The following is a 27,457-nucleotide window of genomic DNA, read 5'->3' as shown; positions in this document are numbered from 1 at the left end:
CATTGTGCAATATGTTTATTGATACAATTACAATCATTTAAAAACATAAAACAATTTACACTATGTATTAAAAATATCATATTTACTTTGTACAGCATCATGATATGGGCACTTTATTTCCAGTGGAACACCGTAGGTACTTTTCTAGAGAATTCACAACTCTAGTATCCCCTCAGTGGTAAATATCCTGTACAAAAAGGATTTAAAAACATAATTCTGTTTTAATGGGCCTGGCATTCTGCAGTACAACCAGTACTCTTGCAACATCATACTTCTTTTGTCAACTACTAAGAAATTGAACTAGGGTCTCCAGGCATTTTAAGTGATAGACATCCTGCTGGGTTTCTTGATTCTGCAAAACAGCTAAAACAGAAGGAAATACATTAGCTCTTAACAAAGGGAAAAGATGATAAACAGAAGACACTACTTCCTCTTCAAACACTGCCATAACTTCCCAATAAGGCAATGGCACTTTTTCTAACCTCTGATACATTGCAGAGCAGCATCAGGATTTTTTAATAATATTTTTGTTTTTTTATATCACTACCAAACTACAAGATGGTGAACCAGTCACCCTAAAAAGAATTAAACTATAAAAAGAAAAAATGGAATAGAATGTCACCCTTAGTCCCCCAGATATTTACTCCATTTATAAGTTGTGACAACAATAAAAGAACAAGAAAAACACAGATAAAGGAATAAATAAAACTACAAGACTCCCACCTCACTTTCATCATATACAATACATTCTATATCAAATAGTCAAAATCTCTTATACCAGCTTTCTATTTCCATTGTACTTTCTAAACCTCTAACTTTTTAATCTTGATATACTATGCTTTAAGCGTCTTTTTTATTTTTGCTGATGAATTTCCTTGCTTTTTGTATATTAGAGGTCTTCTGTTGAGTTCCATTGAAGGTAAAAAACAGTCCTTCTGGTAGCCACTGTCTAAAGGGAATATTTTTTCTTCTTCAGTGCCTCTGTAAGAAACCTGTATCCTTTCCTCTTCATCAATATCTCCCATGGCAGCCCCTTCATGTTTATCAAGTCCTTCTGCAGATACTGCATTCTCTTTTTTAAATACATGTGAAGTATATCTTCTTTCACTGATCTTAATGTCAAATATGTCATGCAGTTTTGGGGTACCTTTTTCTTTTGTGTCACAAGTGATTTCACAAGATATATTTTATCCACCTTTGCTTGTGTTTCTGGATCTGGAATAGACATATATTTTGCTAGCCCTGGTGCAAAGTTCTTACGAAGATCTTCTCCATCTAATTTTGGCACAGCATGGATTTTCAACACAAATTCCTTCTGTCTTAACTCCAGACCAATTAATTTTTCAACCTGGTGTCGTATTTCCTTCTGGTTAACATCCAATTTAGTTCCTACGGCTTTAGAGTCAACTGAGACTTTTTGAAAATCCTTAGCCAGGCCCTTAAGTTATTTCTTCAATTCTGCTATATCTTCCATGATTCTGTCAAATTTATGAATCTCATTGTTCATTTCTGATATTTCATTCTACACAGATATTAGCATCAATTCAATTATCTGCATTTGGTCTGGTAGAGCTAGTACAGTCGGATCTGAAATGGCCCTTATTTTACATTTGGAATGTCATTATTCCCAACTAGCTGCCCTCACTGCTCTACGCAGTTATACTTATCTGTTTGTACAAAGCAAATTATTGCTGGGTGAAGTATATCTTATCAGGCAAGACTCTCTTTTTCGCATCTTGTCTTCTTCAGAAAATAAACAGCATCACTTACAGCTCAAAGTAGCTTAAACTGCTTCTTTTCCCATTGCCAAGATGGTGGTAGGCAGGCAGGCAGGTTCCAATGGGTGAAAGAGACGGGGCTGCTGGCTTTCAATCTGTGCTCCTCACCTCTTCATTTTCATGTCTCTAGAGCACAGTGCCTTTCTCTCTTGTAGCTCCATTTAATCCATGCAGCTACAATCATTTGGAAGTAAGCAACGTGGGCCAGGAGGAAACCAAACCGCATAAACACTTCTAATCAGCACTCAACATTAAAAAAGTTAAGGTTTCTCCTTATAATATTCCTTTTTTAACCAAACAGGGGAAACCAAACAGCATAAACACTTCTAATCAGCACTCAACATTAACAAAAATAAGTTTTCTCCTAAAAATATTTCTTTTTTTAAAAGTACATGTGTATTTCAAAAGTGCAGCCCAGTGTTTATGAAGTTTTAGGTTTGTTAACTAAAATATTAGCAAAGATATCTTCAAAGAATAATTAGACTTTTAGGTTCTAGTCCTTAGAGGTAGAAACTAAACTTTTCCACAAAAACGTACTTTTCTTTACTGAAGCATAAGTTTCATCTATTCTTCTCTTTATTGATGGATTCTTCAAAGTCACTTTTGCCTGCAGCGCAAATAAAGAATAACACAATGGCTGTATTAATTCCCATGTGCTGATACTCTTAAAACCATTCCTTCCTGTAGTTACATATTGGCAGCAAGCCACAAAACTATGAATTTAGAACCTTAAGAATGCAACATGTGACCATACCACTGTGAGTAGTACAGATACTGGAGGGGAGGGGGAGATCAATGAAAGAAAGCAATAAAGCGGCACAATTTCCCAGAACTCAGTAACAGAAAGCACTCTTTTGAATATTAAGATGCCTTATGAGAGAGACTGTTGCATACTTCTTCCCTGAATACACAGCACTAGAAAAAGTATACCCTGCCGGTTACATGGTAATAAACAACTTACTTTAAAAGCAGTGCAAAACAGTATAGGATAATTTATTATGCTGCCATCCACTAGGATTCACTTGATGCGTTATTAGTCACCCAAATGCTCAAACAGAAGCACGCAGTAAAAGAATGTGCATGTTTTGTCTTTCCTTTTCACAAATGTACCATAATCTTTTTATTTTCATTAATAATATTAAGAGTCTCATTATCTGCTACAAGACTCAGACCAGACATCTGGCCATGAGGAAATATCGAAGGGGGAAAAAAAGTTGTTATAATTCCATCACATTCTAGTGTGAAGACGAAATAGAACCATGGATCAGTTTTCGAAGGTCTCTGTGATAGCTGATAGGTCAGAAGGTTTTAGAGGAATGTAGGATAGCAACGGTAGTGTAATGATTCATCCTTGTTCATACATCTGAGTTGACACTGGCTTGAAACAATAGCTAATGTCATACATGATACATAATTGATGTTTCCTATGATATGGACCTTTTCCATCTTGCACTCGTAGCAGGGAAAGCTTCTATTATTTAACCAATGCTAGAGAATATCCACAAACACTCTAATCACTCAGGAGACCAAGCTGCCAGCAACAAAATGTTCACAGCCCAGCTTCTGGGGAAAAGCTGTAGCTGTCAGTTTGGCTAAGAACATTATCACACAGGCCGTATGGAAGGAAGCGATATGTGGGCAGGATTAAAGACTGGAAACTAATTAGCTCCAGACTTCAGAAAGTAGGGAAACTAAGCGATAGGATAGGGTTGTGCTTACCTATAACTTCTACTCTTCAAGGTCTTCTGTGCAGACACACAATGGGACTGCACCTGTGCAGGCCAGCAATGGATGAGTCTCAAGCTTCCTAACTAGAGGGTGCTCTTGCAGTTAAATGCTTTTTGTGAGCCCTTTCCTTTCAACGGTCACATACCCAACAGCAGGGTGCCCTCTCCCTCAGAATCTTCTGAGCAACCACAAGTCTCCCAATGAGAACTCACATCAAAGAAAGGAATGTGTGTCTGTAGAGAAGACCTCAGAGAACAGATGTTACAGGTAAGTGCAACCCTGCCTTCTTCAGTCTTCTGCATAATCCACACATTGGGATTCTTGAAAGCTTCACACAACACAGTGGTGGGAAGAGTTCTCAACAACTTTATTTAAACAAAGAATGTAACACAGCTTTTCCAATGGTTGTCTCCTTTCTGGCATGCATATCCAGCACATGTCTCACAGTGGTCTCTGCAGATGCCCACATCGCAGCTCTGCACACCTCTTGGATCAACACATCTTGAAGAAATGCTACTGCCACTCTGGGCTTGTGTTGAATGTGCCTGCAACCCCAAGGAGAGTGTGCCCTTGGACAAGAGGTAGGTTTCAACCTAATGTGCACTCCCCTCATATGAGACTAACTATCTCAAAAGAGGTGTTGAGGTCATTTTGACATTGGTCAGATATTCTTTCATGTTGCAGAGGGTGGAATTTTTTTTTTTTTGCTGTAGATGAGTGACATGGCTGTCATACTCGCTGTCACAGGGAGAAAACGTGCTGGCGGAACTTGTGACATGGCAGGCGCTCAGAGTATCAGCCTACAACGTGCTGAGTGAACTGCAAAAACTGGCAGGTGGGCAGATTCTTCTTGAAATGTGGGATGGTGGCAGAAGCTAAAGTGAAAGGGTGGAAAATAAAGCATCCTCTGCAACATGAAAGAATATCTGACCAATGTCAAAATAACATCAATACCTCATATGAACTGTACCGTAGGAGAAGGGTCTAATTTTGACTTCTTCCAGCTAACGTACAACCTAAATCTCTCACATCTCTATTAAGGAAAAACTCACTGAAACTCTTCAAAATATGCAACAAAGCTCACTCATGACTGATCCTTGTCATGGTGAAAAGGGAACTGCTCTGCCATTGACATGTGACTGTTGGAGGGAAAGGGGTCACAAGTCATATGTAATGGCAAAAGTGCCCTCTAGTTAGGAAGCTTGGTTTGTTGCTGGTTTGTGCAGGTGCAGTCCCAATGTATCTCTGTAAAGAAGACTGAAGGAGAACTGAGAGCCATAGTGGCCAAAGGAAAGGCAGACAAGAAGACAATGTAATGAGATAGAAGGAACGGTGGAAAGGGCGCATGGAACAAACAGAAGCTTTTAGTTCAGTGTTAACCTTTGTGTTAGCCAGTGGTATTAGCCTTTGAATGTGCTATTGGAGGGGTGTGATGGATGTGCAATAAAGGAACACATTTGTAGAACTTCCGTATAAAAATGGCAGAACTGATCTTTAAAATGTATTTTTGTGACACACTAACCTTCTGACAATTGTGAAGCAAAGCCCAAAGTGCCGACGCGCCTATTCTTTGAGCCATGGGGCTATCACTGTCCAGACAAGCAGACAGCACTGCAATGACTTTATCTAAGGGGTAACAACAAAAGACCACACATGTACCTAACAAAGACCACCATATACAGAAAACTTATATAATCATAATAATTACACAAATAATTACACAAATATGAATCAAATAATTACGCAAATATGAATCAAAATAATAATACAAAAACTTATAATAATATAATCAACCCCTACCCAGTGGTTGTTCCATCAGAAAACAGTACTTGCAAAATTAAATCTGAATTAAACTATAATGCCCAGAAATTATAGGCATCTTAATTTATAGGTAAGATATACATCACTGATAGCTGTATGCTAGTAATGAGACACAAAACTTGCAAAACAAAGATGGCTAGAATATTGCCGCACTAAATTACCGCATTGAATGTGGGGTGCCGCAGGAGGCCATCCTTTCCCTGACATTGTTTGACATCTACATGCGACCCCTTGCTCAGCTGGTGTGGAGCTTTGGGCTTGGGTGTCATTAATATGCCGATGACAGCCAGCTCATTCTTACGATGGAGCGCCGACCGGCCTCTGCCCCTGAGGTTCTCCAGCATTGTTTTGAAGTCGTGGCAGGTTGGTTGAAAACAAGCAGACTGAAGTTAAATCCAGTGAAGACACTCTGGCTTGGCCGGAGGGAGAGACCTATGGATTTCCGGCTGCCAACCCTGGATGGTGCAGCTGTACATTTAGCTGCATCAGTCAAGAATCTGGGCATAATTCTGGACTCCAGTTTGTCGCTGGGGACCAGATCACAAGGACAGCCCAGACTGCTTTTTTCCATCTAGACAGATGTGGGAGTTGGCCCCATATCTCTCTAAACCAGACCTTGCCACTGTAATCCATGCAATGGTTACTTCAAGAATAGACTACTGTAATTCACTCTACACAGGGCTACCTTGTCTCTGATCCAGAAATTAAAGCTTGTCCACAAGGCTGCTTACTGTAGGATCATTTAACACCAGTTCTTAGAGAACCACACTGCTGATCGAGTTCTGGGTCATTTTCAAAGTATTAGTATTGACCTTTAAGGCCTTAAGTGGTAGTGGACCTGCATATCTTTGGGACCACATCACCCCATAATTGCCCTACAAGGCCCCTCTGTTTACCAGAGGGGAACCTCCTGGTGATATCCGGACCAAGGGATATCCGACTGGCTTTGATGAGAGTCAGGGCTTTTAGAGGCTGCCTGGTGACGTCAGGGCCCTGTGGGAGTTGTGTCAGTTTCGAAGGGCCTGCAAGACATGGCTGTTCCACCAGGCCATTCCAGCCAGCCAGCCAGCCAGATTGATTACTATAATATCTTTGGTCTCCAGGGGGAGGGGGGAAGGTGGGAATGCTGACTTTTCTTTTAATTACCATCTCAGCGTTTTTTAAACGATTAATTAGTCTGGATGTATATGTTTATTGCTTAATGTTTATGGATTGTTTTAAATTATTTTAAAGGGCCCAGAGCCCTTCGGGAATAGGGCGGAATATAAATCCAACAAAATAAAATTTAAAAATAAATGTAATATATATGTCCATATGCATACAAGGTACAGAATTAAAAGCCCATATTTTTCATTTTTCTTTTCTGGCTGTTTCCAAAAGATTCCTCTGGAATGTCACTGTGCTTAGACTCCTTTTTGTTCAACATGGAAGACTGATTGTGCTCCAAGTCAACTATATTTCATACTGGTGTCTAGAAAACTGCAGTAACTGAAAACTGAAACTGTTAGAAGTTCATCAGCAAATCACTATAGTTCTTTCTGTGGTCTCTTCAGCCTTCCACCCCCATGAATCTATTTGATTATACTATAAGTTCATAAAGTGTGCAAGTACTTGAAGAAATGGGACAAAATTGTGGCCTGACTTTTAGGAAAAGCTAGGAAGAAGCCCCACTGCAATGGGTTTTCCAATAAGGCAACAACATCTTCAAACTTCAAAATACAGCCTTTTAAAACATATTTGCAAAAAGCACACTAAAAATGGGTAGCACTGGGAAGGAATGCAAATTTGTCAATGGTCCGTGACAACTTTCTTTCACAGTGTACTTGAGAAGCAGGCTAGCTTGTGTCATGATCTGCCTAGTTCTGGTTCGATCCAGCCATGTCTCCTGGGTGGGATGTGGAATCCTTTTTCCTCCCTCATGTGTGCTTTTACGTTAGATTCGTTTCCTAGGCAAAGCCTTATCTGCTTGTTAGACACCTGCTAGCTGTTGCCCTCCACAGCACTGGGGAGTGTGGGTTGTTTTGACCTAAGTGAAGGCACCGTTGTCTCTGGACCTGGGACTGGTGTCAAGGGGTGGTGTCATGTGACATGGTGGAGCATGACGAGGGGTATAATGGAAGGTGTTTTGGCACTTAAACTTTGGTTCTGGTAACAGAAGTCTAAATGCTTTTTCCTGATGCTGTTCCATAATAAAGAAATCAACTGAATACAAAGTCTCATTATTGAACAGTCCAGAGGCATGACAGGTTGCTCCCACTTTGAGAGATCACACAAGAATAGACCTAACAATTCCTTAGTCTCTGTGGTCTTCAACCTTTCCAGACCAAGAACCCATTGAGCATGGGACCAAGTAACAGGAAGTCACATCAAATTAGTCATATGACAGGAAGAAGAACAATCAGAATTATGATTGCAATTTAAAAACTAGGATCATTGGCAGCAGACCAAAATAACTGGAGACTGGAAACACAAGCCAAGCACCTAGAACAGGGGTGGCGAACCTATGGCACTGCAGATGTTCATTGGCCATCCTGCCAGGGGGTGATGGGAATTGTAGTCCATGAACACCTGGAGTGCCATAGATTTGCCACCACTGACCTAGAGGTATGCTCCAGTGAGGAACAAGCCAAGGTTCTCAACATGGAAGAATCTCCTCCTCTATTGTATAACATTGCCGTATCACCCTACTGCTCTTCTCAGCATGCAAAAAGACAGTATCTGTGTCTGGCACAGCAGAGGAAACTCGGCAGCTATATAAAAATTGAGATATCAACTCATGGGACCAATCTGAAGATCCCTGACTTCTGGACTGAGAACAACTAATCTATGTAGCTTATTGCATGTGTAGATTATTATGGATGTGGGTTACATTGAATATATCTCATTTTGCTCCAGAAGCCAGGCAATGTGAAAGCAGCCTAGGTAGCTCTTATATAAAGTCAAAGTGAATTCAGGAATTTGGTTTCTGGAGTAAACTGAATGGCTGTCCTTTCAGAATAACTGAAATGGCAACCCTCTAGCCAATGGCATGACTGTTATTACAGGCACTTGAAACTACTACCATCTCACCTTCCTTAGCAGTGCATACCTTCTTAAGGCAAGACAGAAGAAAAAGTCTCAGTGATCACAAACTCAAGCCTTAGCCAACCAACAACCACACTTTCTTTAGCCCATTAACTTGGCATGGCTGGAAATACAAGAGAAAAAAGTGTTTCCTACAGTTTTGTGTGGTCTGGTCTCAGATGTGTTACCAACTATAGGTACAAGGCAGTTGTCAATTCACAGTATGCTGCTAACAGGGAGGAGCACCAAGTGTTAACCAGAGCACCACCTGATTGACTGGCTGAGATGCAGGAGCCAGGAGCCAGAGAGAGGGTGTGCTCACTCTTTTTTACCGGGATACTCCTAAGACCACACAGAGGGCTTGGCTATTGTCTCATGAGGAGACGACACCTAGATACTGAACCAGAGAGTTCAGGAGGGTGTGATTAGCTTAACTGGCAGAGTTAAGTGTGGGTTTAGTGAAATCCCAGAGCTTAATCTGTCCCAAGCCAGTGCGAGTTCCCTTTGGAGTTAAGGAAGAGTGTTCAGGACAGTGTATGAAAGGTTTACTCTAAACAGAGACACCTGTGCATGTGTGAAGTTATCTAGAAACTGAAACAGCCATATTTAAGTGAAGCTATATCTTGTAACTGAAATTGCCATTTAAGGGAGACTGCATTTGCTCTGTAACATCTAAGTAAATATCTAGTTTCATTTTATCTTTCAAAAACCTCTCTAAATTCAATTTTTACCTCAATAAGCTGGTGGCAGCTTATTATTAGTTTTCCTGACAGGATTTTTGACAAAAGGGCTTGAGTGTGTGCGTGAGTGGGGAGTGTCTAGGCTAAAGGCAGCTATCAAACATCCACCCCTCAGCAACATGCTCACCCCCGTTGGGCCTCTGTCTCTCTTCGGGGAGTGGGAGGTGTTGCAGTGAGTGACCCTCATTTCAATTTCAGTAGCAGTGTTGGATCATGATAACCAATTAGACAAAGCAATTGATACCTACCATTAGCTATTATCTTGGCTTTGTTAGCTGAACTGAAGCAAATGTTATGCAAAATAAGGAGAACCATATACGGACTACTCTTGTGTTTGTACTTGGTCATCTCTACAAGTTGATCTAAGTTTGCATTCATCTTCACAATCATTTGCTGCCCATCTTCTCCAAATGATAAGTTAAACAGGAGTTTCAGCCAAGCAACAGCTAGAATACCAAGGCATTTATTTCCTCCTTTTGGCAATGGTAATGACAAAAAGTTCTGCAGAAAGTTATTCTGGAACAAAAGAAGGGAGAAATATACCATGTTAATAAGCCAGACCCTCAAGAACCACAACTGAAGCAATCTCATGAAAAGTCACACCAGGTTTCAGGGTATACTAAAGGCTACTGAAACAGACAAGAAAAAAACTGTCAGTCTCTTTGAGAATATGAAGTAAGCAATTCTATGACAGGGAGTTAGGCCATTTTTTCATATTCCAAGGGAGTATAGCCATTTTTTGATATTGTTTTGTACCCAAATAATTGCATTAAGTCTGATAAATTCTGTACTCTTAAGATTCTAGAAGTTACAGAGAAGGATAGTCCATTGAGCCCTGAAGCATCATTTTTGTCCCCTCTACTACCACTGTTTTTGTAGTGAACCTGATGAAGACTTTTGGGCAACCTGGAAACCTACACATACTGTGATATTTTGGGTGGTAATAATAATGACATTATACAGCTTTGGTTGTTGCCATAGTTCCTTGATGTGCATTCAGATATAGAACAAAGTTGCACAACAGTTGTGATCTGAGACTGGATTTTTCTGACACTGTCAGACATGGGATTTAAATATAGAATAGGCTATTTACAGCTCTAACCTGGATAGCCCAAACTAGCCTTATCTCATCAGATCTCAGAAGCTAAGCAGGGTTGGCCCTAACTAGTACTTGGATGGGAGACCATCAAGGAATACCAGGGGCACTGTAAGGCAATGGCAAACTACCTTTGTTAGTTTCCTCCAAAGTCCTATTGGATTGCCATAAGTCAGCTATGGCTTAATGGCACATTACACACATATACATTATTTACAGGTAACTCTTTCAAATGGAAAAGTGTCCCTTAGAAATCCAGAAAATCTGCTTTCATTCATCTGAGTACTGGATATAAATTATCAGCCAATTTAGATTCAGAACATGTATTTTAGATAAACATGTGTTTTAGATTTAAGGCAACTGTTTTGATTATGAAGGATCTATTTATGGGCCTTAATGACTCACAAAATTCTTCTTAGCATTTGGCCAGATGATAGAGTTACTATCCTGGATTAGCAAAGCTAAGACAGGATTAAGAATGTACAATTTTCAGGATTTAAAATGCTCAGCAGCAGTTGAGGCAAGTAGTTATCTTCACATAAAGATGTACAATGCCAACACAAAGTTACCAAGCCCCTATTTCTACTTGGTGGCTAAGAGGACTAGACTGCCTTGTCCCACCCTTTGCCTTGGGAGGAGAGGGAGCGATCATGAGCTCAGAGAAGACAGAAAACTGTTTAATGATGAATGGCTTTGAGAAACTTTCTGACAGTGCTCATCAGGCATACGCAGGAAGTAACTGCACTATTCAAAGAAGAATTATTGCATCAAAACAAACCAATCATTTGTGGAGAAAAGCACATCCCTCACATTTCATTTACAAAGTAACAATATTGACTAGGGTGGGGTTGACTATTGGGGAATGGAAACCCTCCTTTCTGCAAAAGAAATGTCATCACATGACAATGTACAGCAAAGGTGGGTCTAATGTCAAAATGTATTTGAGCTGCATGCACAACTTATACAAATTAGTTTACTTTCAAGCACAGAATAGCGAGAACTGGTGAGATGGCACAGAAATAGAAGCAGTAGCTTGGAAAACCAAGAACATGATTGCAGTACTGAATGAACAGGCAAAGAATTAAATAAGAAAAGCCTGCCTGTCTCAAGTATCAAAACTTATGCCTGTATCTCTGCTCTTCTAAGAGATCTATACCTACTAAAACCCATTTACAATCAACTGCCACAATCTTACAGGCACTTCTACAGTGCCATTTTTTTCCATAAGATACTAATGAGATGATAGCAAAACAAAGAGTGAAGGGAGGGAAGATTGACAAGGTGACACAGATGGCACAATTGATTTTAAAACAAAATGACTGGTATAAACAGTTTTGTTTCTAGTTATAATGCCTGTTTTCATCACAACTGTATTTTACAGAACTATCCTATGACTTATAAAGAACAGGAATCCCTATAAAAAGTGCTTTAAAATCCCTTTAAAGCTTTTAATACCGCACCATCAGAAGCTGATTCCTATCCTCATGAAAAAGGACTACTTTATATATTTTTCCTCTGTATACATTACCACTGAATACTATTGCTTAAGCAAAACCCAATTTCTATTCAATTACTAGCGGAACCCGGCCACACGTTGCTGTGGCAAATTTCTTCCTCATCACAGTCCGCAACCCACACAGATGTCCATGCAGGTCCAATGATCCCCAGCATAGCCTTTTGGGCTGGCCAAATAGAACCCCTCTTTCCCTTTTCAGATTGGATTGGATTGGATTCACAATGTTGTATTATGGTTTGTAGTTTGTTTAGTAGAATTCAGGGATGGTCCAACACAGGCTGGCACTGACAGTTCAGACCTAATTTACCTTGGAGTATGCAATGGCAGAGCCTGGTGGCAGCAGCCGTTATCTAACCACTCCTCAAAAGTCAGGGCAAACCCAACGTTACTTCAGAGATTTCAGATTAGAACTACCTGCCCAGCTCCCTTCTCCATGGATGCTTCTTGTGAAGGGAGCCTTGCAGATCTGGCTGGCCAAATTTCCAAAGGGAGTAGGAGTCCCTGTAGACAGGTATTCTGTTGTGAGTTAGCATCTGTCCAAGTGCTTGGTGGACTGAGGGTGAGAGGGCAATTGTGAGAGTGTTCACTGTGTTGGACTGTATGGGGTGATGATGTGCAAACGGTGTAGAATTGCTTTGCCTAATATTACCTAAAACCTAAATATTACCTAAATATTACCTAAAACCTAATGTGCACATGTGTCTTGTGAAATTGTCACACACATCAAGCCATGTGATCGTGTGAAGAAGTGGTGGGTGACTGTGGCTGCACTGAGATGTGTGGCTGGAGAAAAGAAACAGAGTCTGCCTTCCTGACCTCTGTGTCTCCGTCCCCAAGCTCCGCAGTTCTCAGTAATGTGTGAGGTAAATGGCATGGAGAGCAGGCCATGCAGCGCGTGGTGGGCAGAATGCTCCTGTGGCCTAACTCACAGGGCCTCCTTCCAATTTGAAACTGGGAACATTTCCCTACCGGAAAAGTTAAGCACAAATACAGTAGAATACAGTGTGTGTGGACTGCTGTGGCTAGGTTTTTACTAAATACCATGCTGCAGAAAAACCAATGTACTCTCTGATACATACAGGGGGAAAACCTGTTGCAGCATTCTTCTCTGTAATCACTGTAAGCACAGGCTGAAGAATGAATGTATTCAGATAGTTTTTTTTGGGGGGGGGGCACCCGCATATATGTACAGTGGCTATGTATATGTGAACTGTTTTTATGATTCTGTCGATGAAGCTGCGCTCAAAGCAATTAAAATCTCTCGTGGAAGTTTTTTTTTTATTTGCAATGTAGTCAGTTATCCTGGATTAGAATATATAATTAGCAGTGCAATGATTGTATTACTTATACAATGGCATCAGTGGTCATGATGAGCATGGTCTGAAGAATGCCAGTCCGTAGTACTGTAAGAGGTTTGTATTCCTAAGGCTTGGTAAAACACCAGAGTGGAGTGGATTATGCGTTCTGAGGTAATATTTCATTCAGGGAGAGGGACTGGAGGTGAGGGCAGAGTGTGATTGTTTTCTAGATAATAGGTTGAGAGTGGTTTTGTATTTCATTTCTGTCTGGCCAGTACCTCTAGAGAAACGCTGCGCGCCTGGGTCACCTCAGCTTCTGTGGTCCCTCTGCTCCCTCATTTGACTCCTGGCCCTCTCCCTGAATGAAATATTACCTCAGAACGCATACCTCAGAACAGGCCCAGTGTCCACCAGTTGGCGCTTTTTTGGGGGGAAAGGACAGTGATGGAGCTGTTTTTTGGGGAAAGGATGGTTTACCTGGCATAGGTGAGATATGTGAAGTGGTGAAAACACGCTCGGATGAGAGAGCAACGTTGTCTGAAAATTTCACAGCATTTGGTCCAGTAGTTTCAGAGAGCAACAATAAGAAACAAACAGACCCTTTGCTTTTTATTTATATAGATTAATGGGCTAGGGAGTACAGGAAGAGGAACTGACTCTACTAAACCTGTGAGGAATATAGTATAAGAATTTGCAGAATATATCCTCTGATCGTACAGAAGTAAAATGCAAAATCACATACCAATCATGTATTTTCATTACTACTGCATCCAGTGGTCTGAAGTGTGGTGGGATGCCCACTTACCATGCAATTTCCTTTTCAATGGACAATAACCCTCCAGAGTCACACCATTATTAGAAATAAAATCAAGCGATACAATTAAAACCCAGTTCTTAATTGTTTTCACTTTCTGATTCCCCAAACCTACTGTATATTAAAAAAATCCTTGTAGAATTGAAGTTAGGTCCCACAGGGCCCAGGTCTCGTTTGAGAGAGACTTCCACCAGACCTAGGCCAGAGCTGAAAAGGCTTTGGCTCTGGTTGAGGACAGCTGACTATTTTGGGGGCCAGGGATTACCAGTAAACTGTTACTTGCTGAGTGAAGTTTTGGGGGTTTTATTGGGAGAGGTGCCCCTGCAGATACAAAGATGTCAGACTGTGTAAGCCTTTGAAAATTAATAACAAAACCTTGAATCTGATCTAATATTCTATCTGGAACCAGTACAGTGGATGGAGCACTGGTCGGATATGTGCCCTCCACAGTGTCCCTGTGAGGATCTTTGCAGTCGCATTCTGGACCAGCTGAAGTTTCTGGAGTAGTCTCAAGGGTAGCCCATAAAGCAAGTTACAGTAGTCTAGTCTGGAGGTGACTGCTCCCTGGATCACAGTGGCTAAGTAGGGATGAGACAGGAAACAAAACTATCCCACTTCAGTTTTTTCATCTTTTAAAGACTCCCTGCATCATTTCACATTCTGATTCTAGAACTTAATACTGTCATAAACCTAGCCTGAATTAAGGAATTCGATTGTCTTGGATGACTTTATTTGTTTTGAGCAAAACTCAAGGCATGAATTTTGTTCTGAAGTTCAGAAAGATCGATGTGCCTACCTTCTGAAGTATGCCCTTGCAGTCATGAGCTATAACAAGATTAGCCAGAAGATTAAAGGTCATCTGTTGAATTATGCTGTCCTCAGCTGGTGTTTGGGATGCTAACTTCACAATGCTGTGCATTAATGAATTTCCAGCTGCAATTCTCTGGATTGTCTGATGAGGAGATAATCCACTACTTGCTATGCACAGGAGACTACAGCCTTAAAGAATGAAACATATAATTGCATTTAAATACATCAGACATTTTTTTTTCATCTAGGAAAAAAACATTTTATATGAAAATTATTGATTTTAGTTCTTATTTACAACATAGGTCTTCAAGAAGCTGTGTGCACTTGAGCAGGACATTTCAAAGGTACTTTAAAAATGGCAGGAAATAGTTTTATCAGCTCTTTATTAAAATTATTATAAATTTAAAAAATAAATCCTATCTATTTAAAGCTTTAAATAGCAAAAAGCACAATATCAGGTTCTACTTACCAGAAATGATTGAGATATATGTTTGTGGGTGTATATATAAGAATGATTGTATCTAAAGAGGTTCTTATGGGTATCATTTCTGTGTATGAAATTGGAAGTAATTTTTGGTTTTATTTACTTTTTTAAAGCTACAGTGAAGAATTAACACATGCCATAAAATAAAAAAATAGCAAAACATCAATTTGAAAGATAAAGACAGAAAATGTCATCAAATCACCTTAATATCAACACAACATTTCTTGCATACAAGAATTGTTCAAAGGAGTAGCTTTGTTTTGTTTTTAAGTTATTGTAAAAACAGACAAAGTTTGAAAGAAACATCTTTCAAATTTTGTCAGTTCTCTTACTGTAACTTAAAAACAAAACAAAGCTAGTTCTGATGGGTTTTCTGGGCTGTGTGGCCGTGGTCTGGTGGATCTTGTTCCTAACGTTTTGCCTGGATCTGTGGCTGGCATCTTCAGAGGTGTATCACAGAGAAAAGTCTGTTTCTCACTTTGTCTAGTGAGAAGGGGAAGTTTAGTGTGGTATATTGTCTATGCCCCAGGGTGGGGAACCAATCATTAAGTGTTTGGGTGGAACTTGCTATGCAAAGGTGTGGTTGAATGTATTGTATTGCGGGTGGGGTTTTCAGTCCATTTTTTAAGTACTGGGAGCCAAGCTTTGCTAATTTTCAGAGTCTCTTCTTTCTTATTGTAGTTGTCTTGGTGTTTGTGAATTTCAATGACCTCCCTGTGCAATCTGACATAGTAACCTTCTGAATTGTCCAGAATTTCCGTGTTCTCAAATAAAATGTTATGTCCAGTTTTGTTTAACACATGTTCTGCAACTGCAGATTGTCAGGATGGTTAAGCTAACAGTGTCTTTCGTGCTCCTTAATACAAGTCTGAATGCTGTGTTTTGTGGTTCCTATGTGGACCTTTCCACAGCTGCAGGGTATGTGATAGACTCCTGCAGAAGTGAGGGGGGTCTCTCTTGTCCTTCGCTGAGCGTAGCATCTGCTGTATTTTCCTGGTGGGTTTGAAGATGGCTTGTAGGTAATGCTTTGTCATCAGTTTCCCTATTTGATCTGTGATTCCCTTGATGTATGGTAGAAATATTTTTCCTGTGGTGGGCTGTTTCTCCTCAGTCCTCTGGGTTTCTCTTGGTCTTAAAGCTCTTCTGATTTCTGTTGTGGAGTAGCCATTAGCCTGCAGATTGAGCCACACAGTATACAGAAAACCAACACACACAGCCCGGTATCTACATAAAAACTCCAATCACCATCCACAACAGAAAAGGGGCATAATCAAAACTCTGACAGATCGTGCAAAACAAATTTGTGAACCTCACCTTCTCCCTGATGAACTCAATCATCTAGACAGGGCTCTGAGACCCTACGCAAAAAATCTACCAAGAGCCTGCGCAAAAAATCTGCACAAAAAAGCTTCCATGTCAGCACAAAATAACTGATCCCTCTGTTGAAGTTTGTACATTGAAATGTATAGAAGTTTTACAAAATAATAAAGTTGTCACCTTTCCCCCCTTTTTGGTTGACTGGCATGTTGCCAGGTAAGCCCGATTTTTCTTTTAAGTTTTGCAAAAACACTTGACATAAGCCATAAAGCATTAAGATCAGTCAGTGATAAAGAGTAGGAGATCTTGTTTTGTATAGCCTGCTATCTGAAAAAGCCAGCAAAGTCTGATTTCCTAAAGCTGTCACACACTGTTAGTGGTTAAATTGTTTAACTGCAGCATATAAGAATAAGGAGGCTCAAACTTGCTATTGGTCATTTGTCTGTTCATCCATGGTTCCTTTCATCCTAGCTTAGATGTTTGCTTGCTTCTTGTGGCATGAAAGGATTCCACTCCCCCCTCCCCCAGTGAGCCATTTTTTCAGGGAAAAGCCCATGCATGTATCTAGGACAGGGATCTGCAACCTGCGGCTCTCCAGATGTTCATGGACTACAATTGGCCAAGGTGGCAGGGGCTGATGGGAATTGTAGTCCATGAACATCTGGAGAGCCGCAGGTTGCAGACCCCTGATCTAGGTTCTCCGAGGAAGTTAGTTTCATTTGACACAAATGTAAACGGTTAGCAAATCAGATTCACAGGCATGGGTAGGTCCAAACAGCCACTGTAGGCATTGGCAATGGATTTTTTTGTTCTTTAAATAGAAAGCGGACACCTCGCCCTCTCCCACACCAGGCATCATGCTACTTTTGAAAGTCTCCTCTGTATAAAGAGAGCCATTTGCCAGGAAAGACAGAAGACAAGTACCAATCCGATTCCACTTGCCCATGCATGCTATTGGATCCAAGTCCATATATACTATATATGTTTTATAACTTCAACTGTTGTAAGTTGCAAGGCAACTCAGAATCTATTCACATGAGAAAAAGCCCACACATCTTCCTACTATGCTATTTTTAAAATAAAAACTCATGTAGATGCTTTGATAACTAGTGATGTTGAGGCTCGACATCCTTCACTCTTCCCACAAAGTTTTCATTCTAGATAAACCTTTGCAAATGTTATAAATAGAAATAAAACCATCAACTTCTTAGATACTAATTATAGGTTAACAGTTCTTTGCCTGCGGAATGGAAAAAAGTCAGTGAATTTGTGCACTGAATGACTTCACATGCTAGCCACATGAGAACAAACAGAGTTGCACAGGGGGAGATCACTTCCTTTGTCTATATTCTCAGATGTTTGAAAGTTTCCTTTCACCTTCTTTGCTGGAAAAATGCAGAATGCTTTGAGTGGTATTCAGTTATTCAAGGCTCAATGTTGACAGTTGCTAGCAGACAGAGTTAACATCAGATATTTGGCTCTCCGTTCAGGTACAGCCAAGTGTGCATTCCTAAGAAATCTTATTACTGATACAAACATGTTGACTGGTTTATACCAGATGACTGTACATGCAAAATATCTACATTATATTGACATTACTATTTGGAAATTATGTCTTGAAGGGTTGGGAAAAACTGACCATAGGCAGAACCTGAGGCACTACTATCAGTGAAATTGTGATAGATATTATCATACGGAGTGTTTATATGTGTTACTCTATCTGTTATCGATTCAAACAAAAGAGATTTCAGCAGCAGCAGCAGGGACAGAGAATATAAAACAAATGTAGATATTTTTGCTCATACAATTTTTCTTTTCTCATCATATTTCCACTGACTGGACCATAGGAAGTAATATCAGAAGCCTCTCTGTTACCTGAAGGATGGTTTGCAGTGTAGACACAAAGTAAATGCAGAGTTGTTTGCATCAGTGAATCGTCCATTAAAAACCATGGCCACAGAGAGTGCAAAACAGAGATAAGGTGAGTTCCATTGGATGCTGCCTGCCAGACAGAGACAAGACATAATAAGACTGAAAAATTCAAGTGTCATGAGTAATGTTATAAGTAAAAATTTAAAAACGGATAGCTAAGACCACAAGTAGAACACATATGGTAACTGGGGGAGGGGGAGATGACAATATTTCTCAGTCTTAAATAGCACAGCTTAAACTCTGTATAGGATTTACAAAATGTATCCTAAGCTTCAGAGGCAGGCAGGAAATGAAGTAAATCTAGATTAGTCAACAAACCAAAATAAAGACTCAAACTGACATTCACATCCCGTTGCCAAACACAGCCTATTCAGATGGTTGATTTGAACTGAGTGAAGAGCCCTAGAATGAACAAACTGGATCAACTCCACATGAATTATTTCAAAGTAACTACTAATATGGCTCTTTGAAAATTGTCTCCCCGATTCCTACCAAATGTTGCATGACTCTCCCCAGTTTCTTACTTTGCAGCCTTCATTTTGAAAGAAACAGTTTCTTAGGAGCTGCATGACAAGCTTTAATTCTTTGCCGAGGTGATCATCCTAGCGGAACAAAACGTGATTTAGTGTCAATATCCAAGCAGAATCTAGTTTATATGACATATACAGCAATTCTTGCTCCTAGACTTATTTTACCACAGAGGCACCCCAATTGTGCTTGACCACCTTGCCTTTCAAGATGCTGACATTCTAACTGTCTGTGGAAAAGATTATCGAATTTCAATAAGTCCATCCAACACAGAGAAGTATTTCAGTTCTGTCACACACAAAGGAGCAGAGATACAATATAGGATCCATAAGGGATGCTAGGTTTTCAATCACAGCAAATGCACCAGCTGGCAATAAAAGGCTTTGGTCTCCAAAGAGCCATGAGACATGCAGGGGCACAGGAATCAAATCAGGTAAGGAAAACAAACATAATCTTTGCCAGAGTTTTAAAAATAATAACAAAAAAGTTAATCCTTATTTTTAACACATACATAAACATAAAAGGAATATAACTATATTTAAGTGCTGAATTGTGCCTTTAAAAAGAGTTCTACAATCTGAAATGCTTCCCTGAAAGCATCTGCACATTCATGCAACTGGGTTTCATTATTCTATACGCAGCAGTATGCAATGAACCGAATATGATGTGTCTTGAGTATTGAGCATGCAAACAGAAACACAAAGAATGGTGCATATATGAGCTTTTAGGCAAAATGCTTAAGCATTTTTTTTACATCATAAGGGTTTAGGCTGGCAAATGCAAGCTTCCTTACTGTCCCCTCCCCCTCAGTAGTTGAGCTCAGCTGGGAAAAAAATGCTTTTGAAATGGTCTGGCTCTGCAATTGTGGGGAAGAAACAATGGGTAGGAAAACATATTGCAGCAAAAGTCATCCACGTCTAAGTGTTAGACTTAGCAAATATGAGGGTAAGACCCTGTGTTTAAAATACTCATATCCCCCTTTAGTTCAATATCCAACACACATGAAAGAACCTAAAGGCTCAGAGAAAAACAGCACCTGTCATCAAAGTGAACACCTAGTATGAATGCTTCACAATGAGACTTGCCAAGGAGGCAAAAATATATCCTAAGCACCCATGAAAACTCACAAATTGAGTTTTTAGGAAAGAAAATGGTTGAGCAAGTGACACGAGTTTAGTACTGTCTCAATTGCACAACACAAAAGTAATACATTGACAAAGAACAGATGTAATTGTGGATTGCCTGTACAGAGCATGACCTAAAGAACAGATTGGTTCTACTGGCTCCACAACAGGGAGCTCATATCCATCTAGCAGTATGAGTACAGTCTATTAATGTAAACCTCCATCAGCCTATAATATAAAATCCTCTCAGATGTACAAGGAATAACTTGACCATCTTGTCTTTCAGATATACAAAGAATAATTGAAACTAGAGGGGCATATATGTTATTTGTATGCACATTATCTTTTCTTTAAATTATTATTTTTAATTACTTCAACTACAAAGATGATGGATCCACCACCTCACATGAAAAGAAAACAGAAAAAAACAGATATGAAATACAAAGCATCAACCTCTGTTCCCTGGAAAATAACCAACATCCCATACAGTGACATTTAGTAAAGAAAAGATCAGAATAACAAAGTAAAAGAGAAAAAAAATCTAACTGGTTCCCATTATACATTCAACTCATGCATATTATTTCCAACTAACTCCCTTTTTTCTTTTAAACCAACTTATGACATTATTATTCCCATCTTTTCTTTTTTATAGTTCCATCTTTTTTTAGTTCCATTAATACCATCTTTTTTATACAGAAGCAATGTCTAACCAACCAAAAGATAATACAAATATAATTGTTCACTTTACTAGCATTGTCTATTTCATTCTTAAGAACATAAGAAAGAGCCTGCTGGATCAAACCAGAGTCCATCTAGTCCAGCACTCTGCTGCTCGCTGTGGCCCACCAGATGCCTTTGGGAGCTCACATGCAGGAGGTGAAAGCAATGGTCTTTTGCTGCTGCTGCTCTGGAGCACCTGATCTGTTAAGGCATTTGCAATCTCAGATCAAGGAGGATCATGTTATGATATATAAAACAAAGATATATAAAACAAAGATTCACAAGGTCATATTCTAGGCAGCAAAATGTTTGCCCAGCAACAGGGGCCAGGAGCAGGAAGTCTGGGGGCAACCAGCTATAGTTGACCTTTAATGTGATTGGCCATGCTGGTAGGGGCTGATGGGAATTGTAGTTCCTGAACATCTGGAGAGCCGCAGGTTCCCTACCCCTGCTCTAGTCCAATGGGAGACTGTTGCCGGGAAAAGTACCTAGCTTGAATGTATAAAAAAGTCGTGCATTGCATATATGCAGTATTTCCTTCCCTTTCTTTGAATTTTGCCCTTCCCTTTTGCCTGCCTTTTCCCCAAAATCTTTCTTCTGCCCTTCCCTTGCTTTGAATTTTGCACTTCCCTTTCACCTGCCTTTCCCCCCAAATCTACTGTGGCTGCTCCCCATCAGCCACTACCCCCCCCCAAGTTTTGAAACAATCCCCCCCTTTGCATTAGCGAACTAACATTAGGGCAACCCCCCCCCAAAAAAAACAAAAAAAACAATCCCAGGCTTTGCCTTAGAGCAGAAGATTGCCTTAGAGTTTCACTCACAAATACTAGGCGAAATTGACAAAGAACACACAAACCAGCTTGGCTTGTTTATTTGTTGTTGGGTTTTTTTGGTCCTAATGTTTGTTCACTAATGCAAAGCAAGAAATCCTTTCAAAAATGGGGGGGGGGGTGGAGGAAAGGAGAAAATGGCTGACAGGGAGAGTTTTTTCATCAATAATGTGTGAAACAAATGCAACTAAAGAGACTAGGGGGAAAACAACCCGGGAAGGGGAGGGAATGGAGGTGTGCCAAATGATTTCACTACCAAAGTACAAAAATTTAAGGGGAAGGAATGAAATGGGTGGAAAGTGGGTGGACGAAATATAGGAACATTCCCTTTCATGGGAGAGAGAAGGTGGAGGGAGGGGAGAAAATACCTGAAGGCAGGCATAGTGCATTCTTTCTAGATTGCATTCCTAGCGAAGCTGAGAAAAAGATCATGGTTTGCCTGCATCAGGAAAACTCTGACCTTTTGTTCATCTGGGGCACAGTAGTATTGGGACAGTTATGTAAATGAACATCTAACCCAGATAATGTCCTAATGCTGTTACATAAATGAAAATCTGTCCCAGGGGAAAAATAAGTTTGGTGCGATGAGAAGCCTCGTCTGTAAATGGCCAAGATTTTCAGAGCAGAAGATTCCTTTCATCAGCATTTATCAAAAGATATCTATTTATCCATTTGTCCAGCCTAGCTTGATCTTGTTAGATCTCAGAAGCTAAAAAGGGTCATCCCTGATTAGTACTTGGCTGGGAGACCACCAAAGAAGCCGAGGGTTGTTACACAGATATAGGCAGTGGCAAACAACCTCTAAATATTTCTTATCTGGAGAGCTCTATGGCAGTGGTGGCGAACCTTTGGCATTCCAGATGTTATGGACTACAATTCCCATCAGCCCCTGCCAGCATGACCAATTGTAGTCCATAACATCTGGAGTGCCAAAGGTTCGCCACCACGGCTCTATGGGGTCATCATAAGATGGTTGCAACTTGATGGCAACAGTGGGGGAGGGGGGTACCAGTTATCACAACTCAGTTCAATCAGTTTCCCCAGGCAGAAGGAAAAGAACAAGAGAATCTCAACTGAACAGAAATATAATGGAGAATCACTATAAAAATTACACTGGATAATTTCCAAGAGGTATTAAATGCACCCACCCCTAACCCTCCCCCACAATGCTAATTCCTAAGATTGGAAAATTCAAAGATTAACTAAGATAAAACTGTTCAATAGAGCCTGTATTTTTAAATGTAGCCTTAATCTTCACCTTTTTTTTCTGGAACACTTTTCCAGGCCTCAAGGAATCGAGGTTCAGTTGTGCATGAATATGCTTCATCTGTTCCAAGCAGCTCTCAATGAGGTTGGCTGTAATGAAAAACCTATTCCATTAAAAATACTAGCACAATGCACAATTGACTGCATCAGGTAAATCTATTTCTACTCCATGAGTCACCTTTATAGAGTTCATACAACTAACACACTATTATTTAAATAAAGCAAGATTTGAAATAGCCAAATAATAAAATCAGATCACAAGTTTCTAATCAAACCCACTCAATTTTATTATGCATGTTTTACTGTGAGCCGCCTTGAGTCTTTGGAGCTATGGTGGAATACAAATGCAAGAAATAAATAAATTAATTAAAGATACTACATTATTAAATTCAAACACAATTTTCATTGTTAGTGAAAACAAACAGTGTTAACCCATTATTTGCTCTATTTATATCCCACTTTTCTGGCAATAGTTTCCCAAGCAGTCAGTGAGGAGTTCCAAATTTTCCTTGAAAGCTCACATTGTTACTTAGGCTACGAACAGAACTAGACATTTCACTTAAATCTTAAAATTAGTAACACAAGAAATGTTTTTAAAAATAAAATTTAAAATGTCAAGCAAATTTCTATGAGATATGCTAACAGTGGCTCATGTGTTAATGTTTGAACGTAACATTTGATTTGCAAGATTCTCTACCAGTATTGTAGTTTGAGTATCATAACAGCCCAATCTAGATGGGGCGGTAAATCTGCAGAGGAAACGGCAGAGGGCTGCTTCCTCCATTGCAAAACAGGTAGCTCTATTGATGCTTTTAAAAAACAAGTTAGGAGATCCAAATCACAGACGCCATAGAACAAGTCTTGCTTGGTCCTAGTGTTGGAAAACTAAGCTATTTTCCCCATAACAGGCGTAAAGAAACTCATTGAAAGTACAATATAATAACTCACCTTCCAAAGCACACTTCTGTGCGCTTTTACTGATGGCCAAAAGGGGAAGTAAAACACTTGCAGCAATGTGTTTCAATATATCTTTTGAAGATTTTTCTTCATAGTTCTACAAATAAATATAACATTGGTCACACCACACTGAACAATCAAAACATAAATTGGAGAAATCTCAGAATTAAATGAGTGCAATTTTCACATACACAGTTTGAATCTGGTTTTTATCCCTATTAAGCCATAAGATTTAGGAACAAACTGATATCATAGAGAGATGTCCCATATATTAGAAGCTAAATGCCTATAAAATGTGAAAGGTACATGGGTACCTTTTAAGGTGCATCATGGCAAGCAGGCATTGCTAACATCCCCAAAACTGTTTTTCATTGAACAAGATATTTTTCCAAGTTCAGCACCCCTCTGGGAAAAAGACAACTTAAAGGGAAGCGAAGAAAAAGAAAGTGTGGGCAGCATGATTCTGCTTCCAGGTGATGCTTTAAGCTGTTTTCCTGAACTCTCCCCCACCCCCAATTTATAGAAATTAAGCAGAAACACATCCTTGGTTGCCCTGGTGGATGATCTTCATTAGAAGATGGAGTGGTACTCTGATTGTTCTGGTCCTCTCAGTGGCTTCCATTTATGGTAAGGTGCTAAGAGTGCATGGATGCTTTTTAGCTCTGGGAGCTCTTGGAGGAGACTGAATTTTCTGGGCCCAAGGATTAGGAAAAGAAACTACTTTGGTCACCTTGGGAGACAACCTCTACTGAGAACAAGATGAAGAAGTCTGACCAAGCTAGATGTGCTGGCTCTCTCAGCAGCCTTCATCACCCAGTGACCATGGTATTCAGCTGAGCTGTTGCTCTGATCTGGGACTAAAGATGGTTTGAGACTTAACCAAGAAGACAGTCCCAGACAGTGGTGATAGAGGATTTCTACTTATCCCATGGCCATTGGCTTATGCCCGTGGTGGCAAACCTATGGAACTCCAGATGTTCATGGACTACAATTCCCACCAGCCCCTGCTAGCATTGTCAATTGGCCGTGCTGGCAGGGGCTGATGGGAATTGTAGTCCATGAACATCTGGCGTGCCATAGTTCACCACCATTGGCCTATGCAGTTCCACATGATTAGATATTATCCTCCATGTAATTTAATATCTGCTTAAAACCACTAGAAGGGGTAATTGAGAGCTTTGGGATGTGATGTCACAAAAATGTAGATGATACTCAGCTCTATCTTTCTTTTCCACCTAATTCTGAGGATGCTGTTGACATTCTAAAATGGTTCACGGAGTCCAGTAAAGGCCTGGATGCGTGTGAACTATTACTGTTAAAGATACAGATGGGGGTCTGAAAGCCAACCAGTTGGTGCCTTATGGATGTCAATCCTCTGCTGTTGATGCTCTATCTGCTTCATCTGCGCTCCTACAGGTGGGCTGCAATCAGAACCCAATTGAGGATCCCTTGTTTTTCTGTCTACAAGTGGACAATAATCTGACTACAAGGCCTGCTGGCATTCCTGACCCCTGTCTGCCTGCTGCGGCGCCACAAACTAAAATTTCAGAAACTTGCTCACTTTTGCCCTCTTTGGAGTGTATACCCAGAGACCACTCATCCTCATCTCCATCTGAATTAGAGACCTATCCTGTGATCAGTAATGAAGAACTCGAACTGGATCCTCGTGCTTTCAGAGATGTTTATATCCCCACTCAGACAGAAGGCCTCTCTTGGGCACAGGAACTTATGTCCGTTAATATTGGAATTAACTCTAATTCTTCCAACTGTTCTCCAACAGCTGGTGAGAGCCATGGGTTTACGCATGTTTCAACCTCCTTCCAGAATAGATCACATCTTCAAGCAACTAATAGTGGGACTAATGGATGTGTTTACGAGGACATAAATGGCTCTTTAAACAAACTTATTGAATTAGATTGACTATTTGATCATTGCTTAAAGATCATAACTTGGAATATTGCTGGTTGGCATAATAAGATCCAGGATGTTGAATTTTCCAATCTCCTAACCAGGTTCAATATCATTATGCTCCAAGAAACTTGGTCCCTTCCCCCCCCCCCCACATTTATCAGGGTTTAACACCTATCATCTTTCAGCTTTTAAAAGTCATGCAAAAGGGCGTTTTAAATCTGGCCTTGCTATCCTCACTTCTGTAAATTTTCCTTTTACTATTAAGGAACTTCAACCTTTTGAGAAGTGGGCTCAATCGTTGTTGTTAAGTGGGGAGCATTGTACCTTTTTAATTATAAATCTATATTTTCCCCCTAGTCTTGAGGTCTCAGAGAACGACCAACTCTGGTCGGGTTTATATAATTATGTTAATGATATTCTTCAAAATTACAATCCTGACAGGTTGTTGTTGGCGGGGGATTTTAATGCCAGAATTGGTAAAGATGAGTCAAAACTTATTTCTCAGACTGGCCTAGAAGCTGAGGCTCTACCATGGCATTTTTCTGCCCCTAGACTCTCAACAGATACCATCTGCAACCATGCTGGCGCCAATATGATAAAATTCTGTCTTCATTATGATTTAATTATTTTAAATGGGCTGGTTCAGCTTACTGATATGGCTGATTTTACTTATCACTCTCCGCATGGTAACAGTGTTATCGATTACCTTTTAGTCTCACAATCTTGTTTTAATGTTATCCACCGTGCCATGATTTCCCCCCAAGTTTGGAGCGATCATATGCCACTTGTATTGCAACTATTTTCCTGTGCATCAACAAATAGGAATGACATTAGTCCAGTATCCCCTCCGCACAAAATTAACTGGAATAAGGAAACTAAATTTAAAGCAGATTCACTGTACACAGTCCTTTGCTTCTGTCCTTTGGGCATGCTCTATTATCATCTCCTTCACCTGCACTGAGATGTATTGTAAGGTTTGAAGTTCACGACCAGGAAAGTGGATTGATGCTCTATGGCGCCGGTTCCATGGGTCCTTTCACGAAGGGCATCTACTGTCACATATTTTTCTGAAGAGGGTAGGCTTATAAAAAAGTAAATCACGAATAATATTCTGCAGGACTAACAGCAAGGTTTAAATAATCTTCCTGCTGAGTATTTTCTGCTGAAGGAGCATTTATCGTGTGTCCTTAGCGAAGGGCTATATAAAGTAAAACCAATGAGAAATGGAGGCATCTCATACAGGCAGCCTAAGCTCAAAGTGATACTAGAGGCTTTTGGCGCCTTGTTGCCCTAGGGGAATGGGTTCCTCTACTACTACTATCATCTCTACTATTGACCCCACAATATGGCATAGCTATTTTTGTAATCTTTTCAATAGTAGAACTCTGATACTCTTAGGAGTTGTTCCCCTTTGTCTAATGATATTTCTAGGTGGCCTCCGGTTAACAGAGGAGGAAATCCACAACACTAATTGGTAATCTTAAAACTAATAAAGCTCCGGGTCCAGATGGGGTCCCGGCAGAAATTCTACAAATCTTTTCCCGATTGGGTGGTCCCCTCTATTTAGCTGCCTTATTCACTACTGTGAATGACTCTGGCTCAGTGCCCTGAATGTGGACTAACGCATGACCATCATTCCATTGTTTAAAAGGGGTGGTCGTAAATCTCCCCTCAAACTACAGACCAATCAGCCTGCTGTCTGTTTCAGGTAAGAGGTGTATGCC

The 27,457-nt window shown here is 40.2% G+C and overlaps 1 protein-coding gene across 9 annotated transcripts in view; it reads right to left on the bottom strand.

The window, feature by feature from the left end:
- Positions 1-27,457, bottom strand: part of RTTN (rotatin) — a 121,731-nt gene continuing 94,274 nt past the window's right edge. For all 9 annotated transcript variants that reach the window (XM_048507845.1, XM_048507852.1, XM_048507851.1 and 6 more), the window contains 9 exons: positions 23,814-23,919; positions 22,858-22,955; positions 18,922-18,999; positions 18,341-18,467; positions 14,651-14,853; positions 9,379-9,646; positions 5,029-5,132; positions 2,316-2,385; positions 1-363 (listed from right to left, as the gene is read on the bottom strand). In XM_048507845.1, coding sequence (XP_048363802.1) covers positions 281-363; positions 2,316-2,385; positions 5,029-5,132; positions 9,379-9,646; positions 14,651-14,853; positions 18,341-18,467; positions 18,922-18,999; positions 22,858-22,955; positions 23,814-23,919 — 1,137 coding nt within the window. In that variant the 3' untranslated portion in view covers positions 1-280. The remainder of the gene's footprint in view (positions 364-2,315; positions 2,386-5,028; positions 5,133-9,378; positions 9,647-14,650; positions 14,854-18,340; positions 18,468-18,921; positions 19,000-22,857; positions 22,956-23,813; positions 23,920-27,457) is intronic.

The sequence above is a fragment of the Sphaerodactylus townsendi genome, linkage group LG09 (assembly GCF_021028975.2).
Source record: "Sphaerodactylus townsendi isolate TG3544 linkage group LG09, MPM_Stown_v2.3, whole genome shotgun sequence".
Classification (NCBI taxonomy): Eukaryota; Metazoa; Chordata; class Lepidosauria; order Squamata; family Sphaerodactylidae; genus Sphaerodactylus; species Sphaerodactylus townsendi.
The sequence above is the reverse complement of the archived record's forward strand: the minus strand, read 5'-3'. Positions and strand labels throughout refer to the sequence as shown.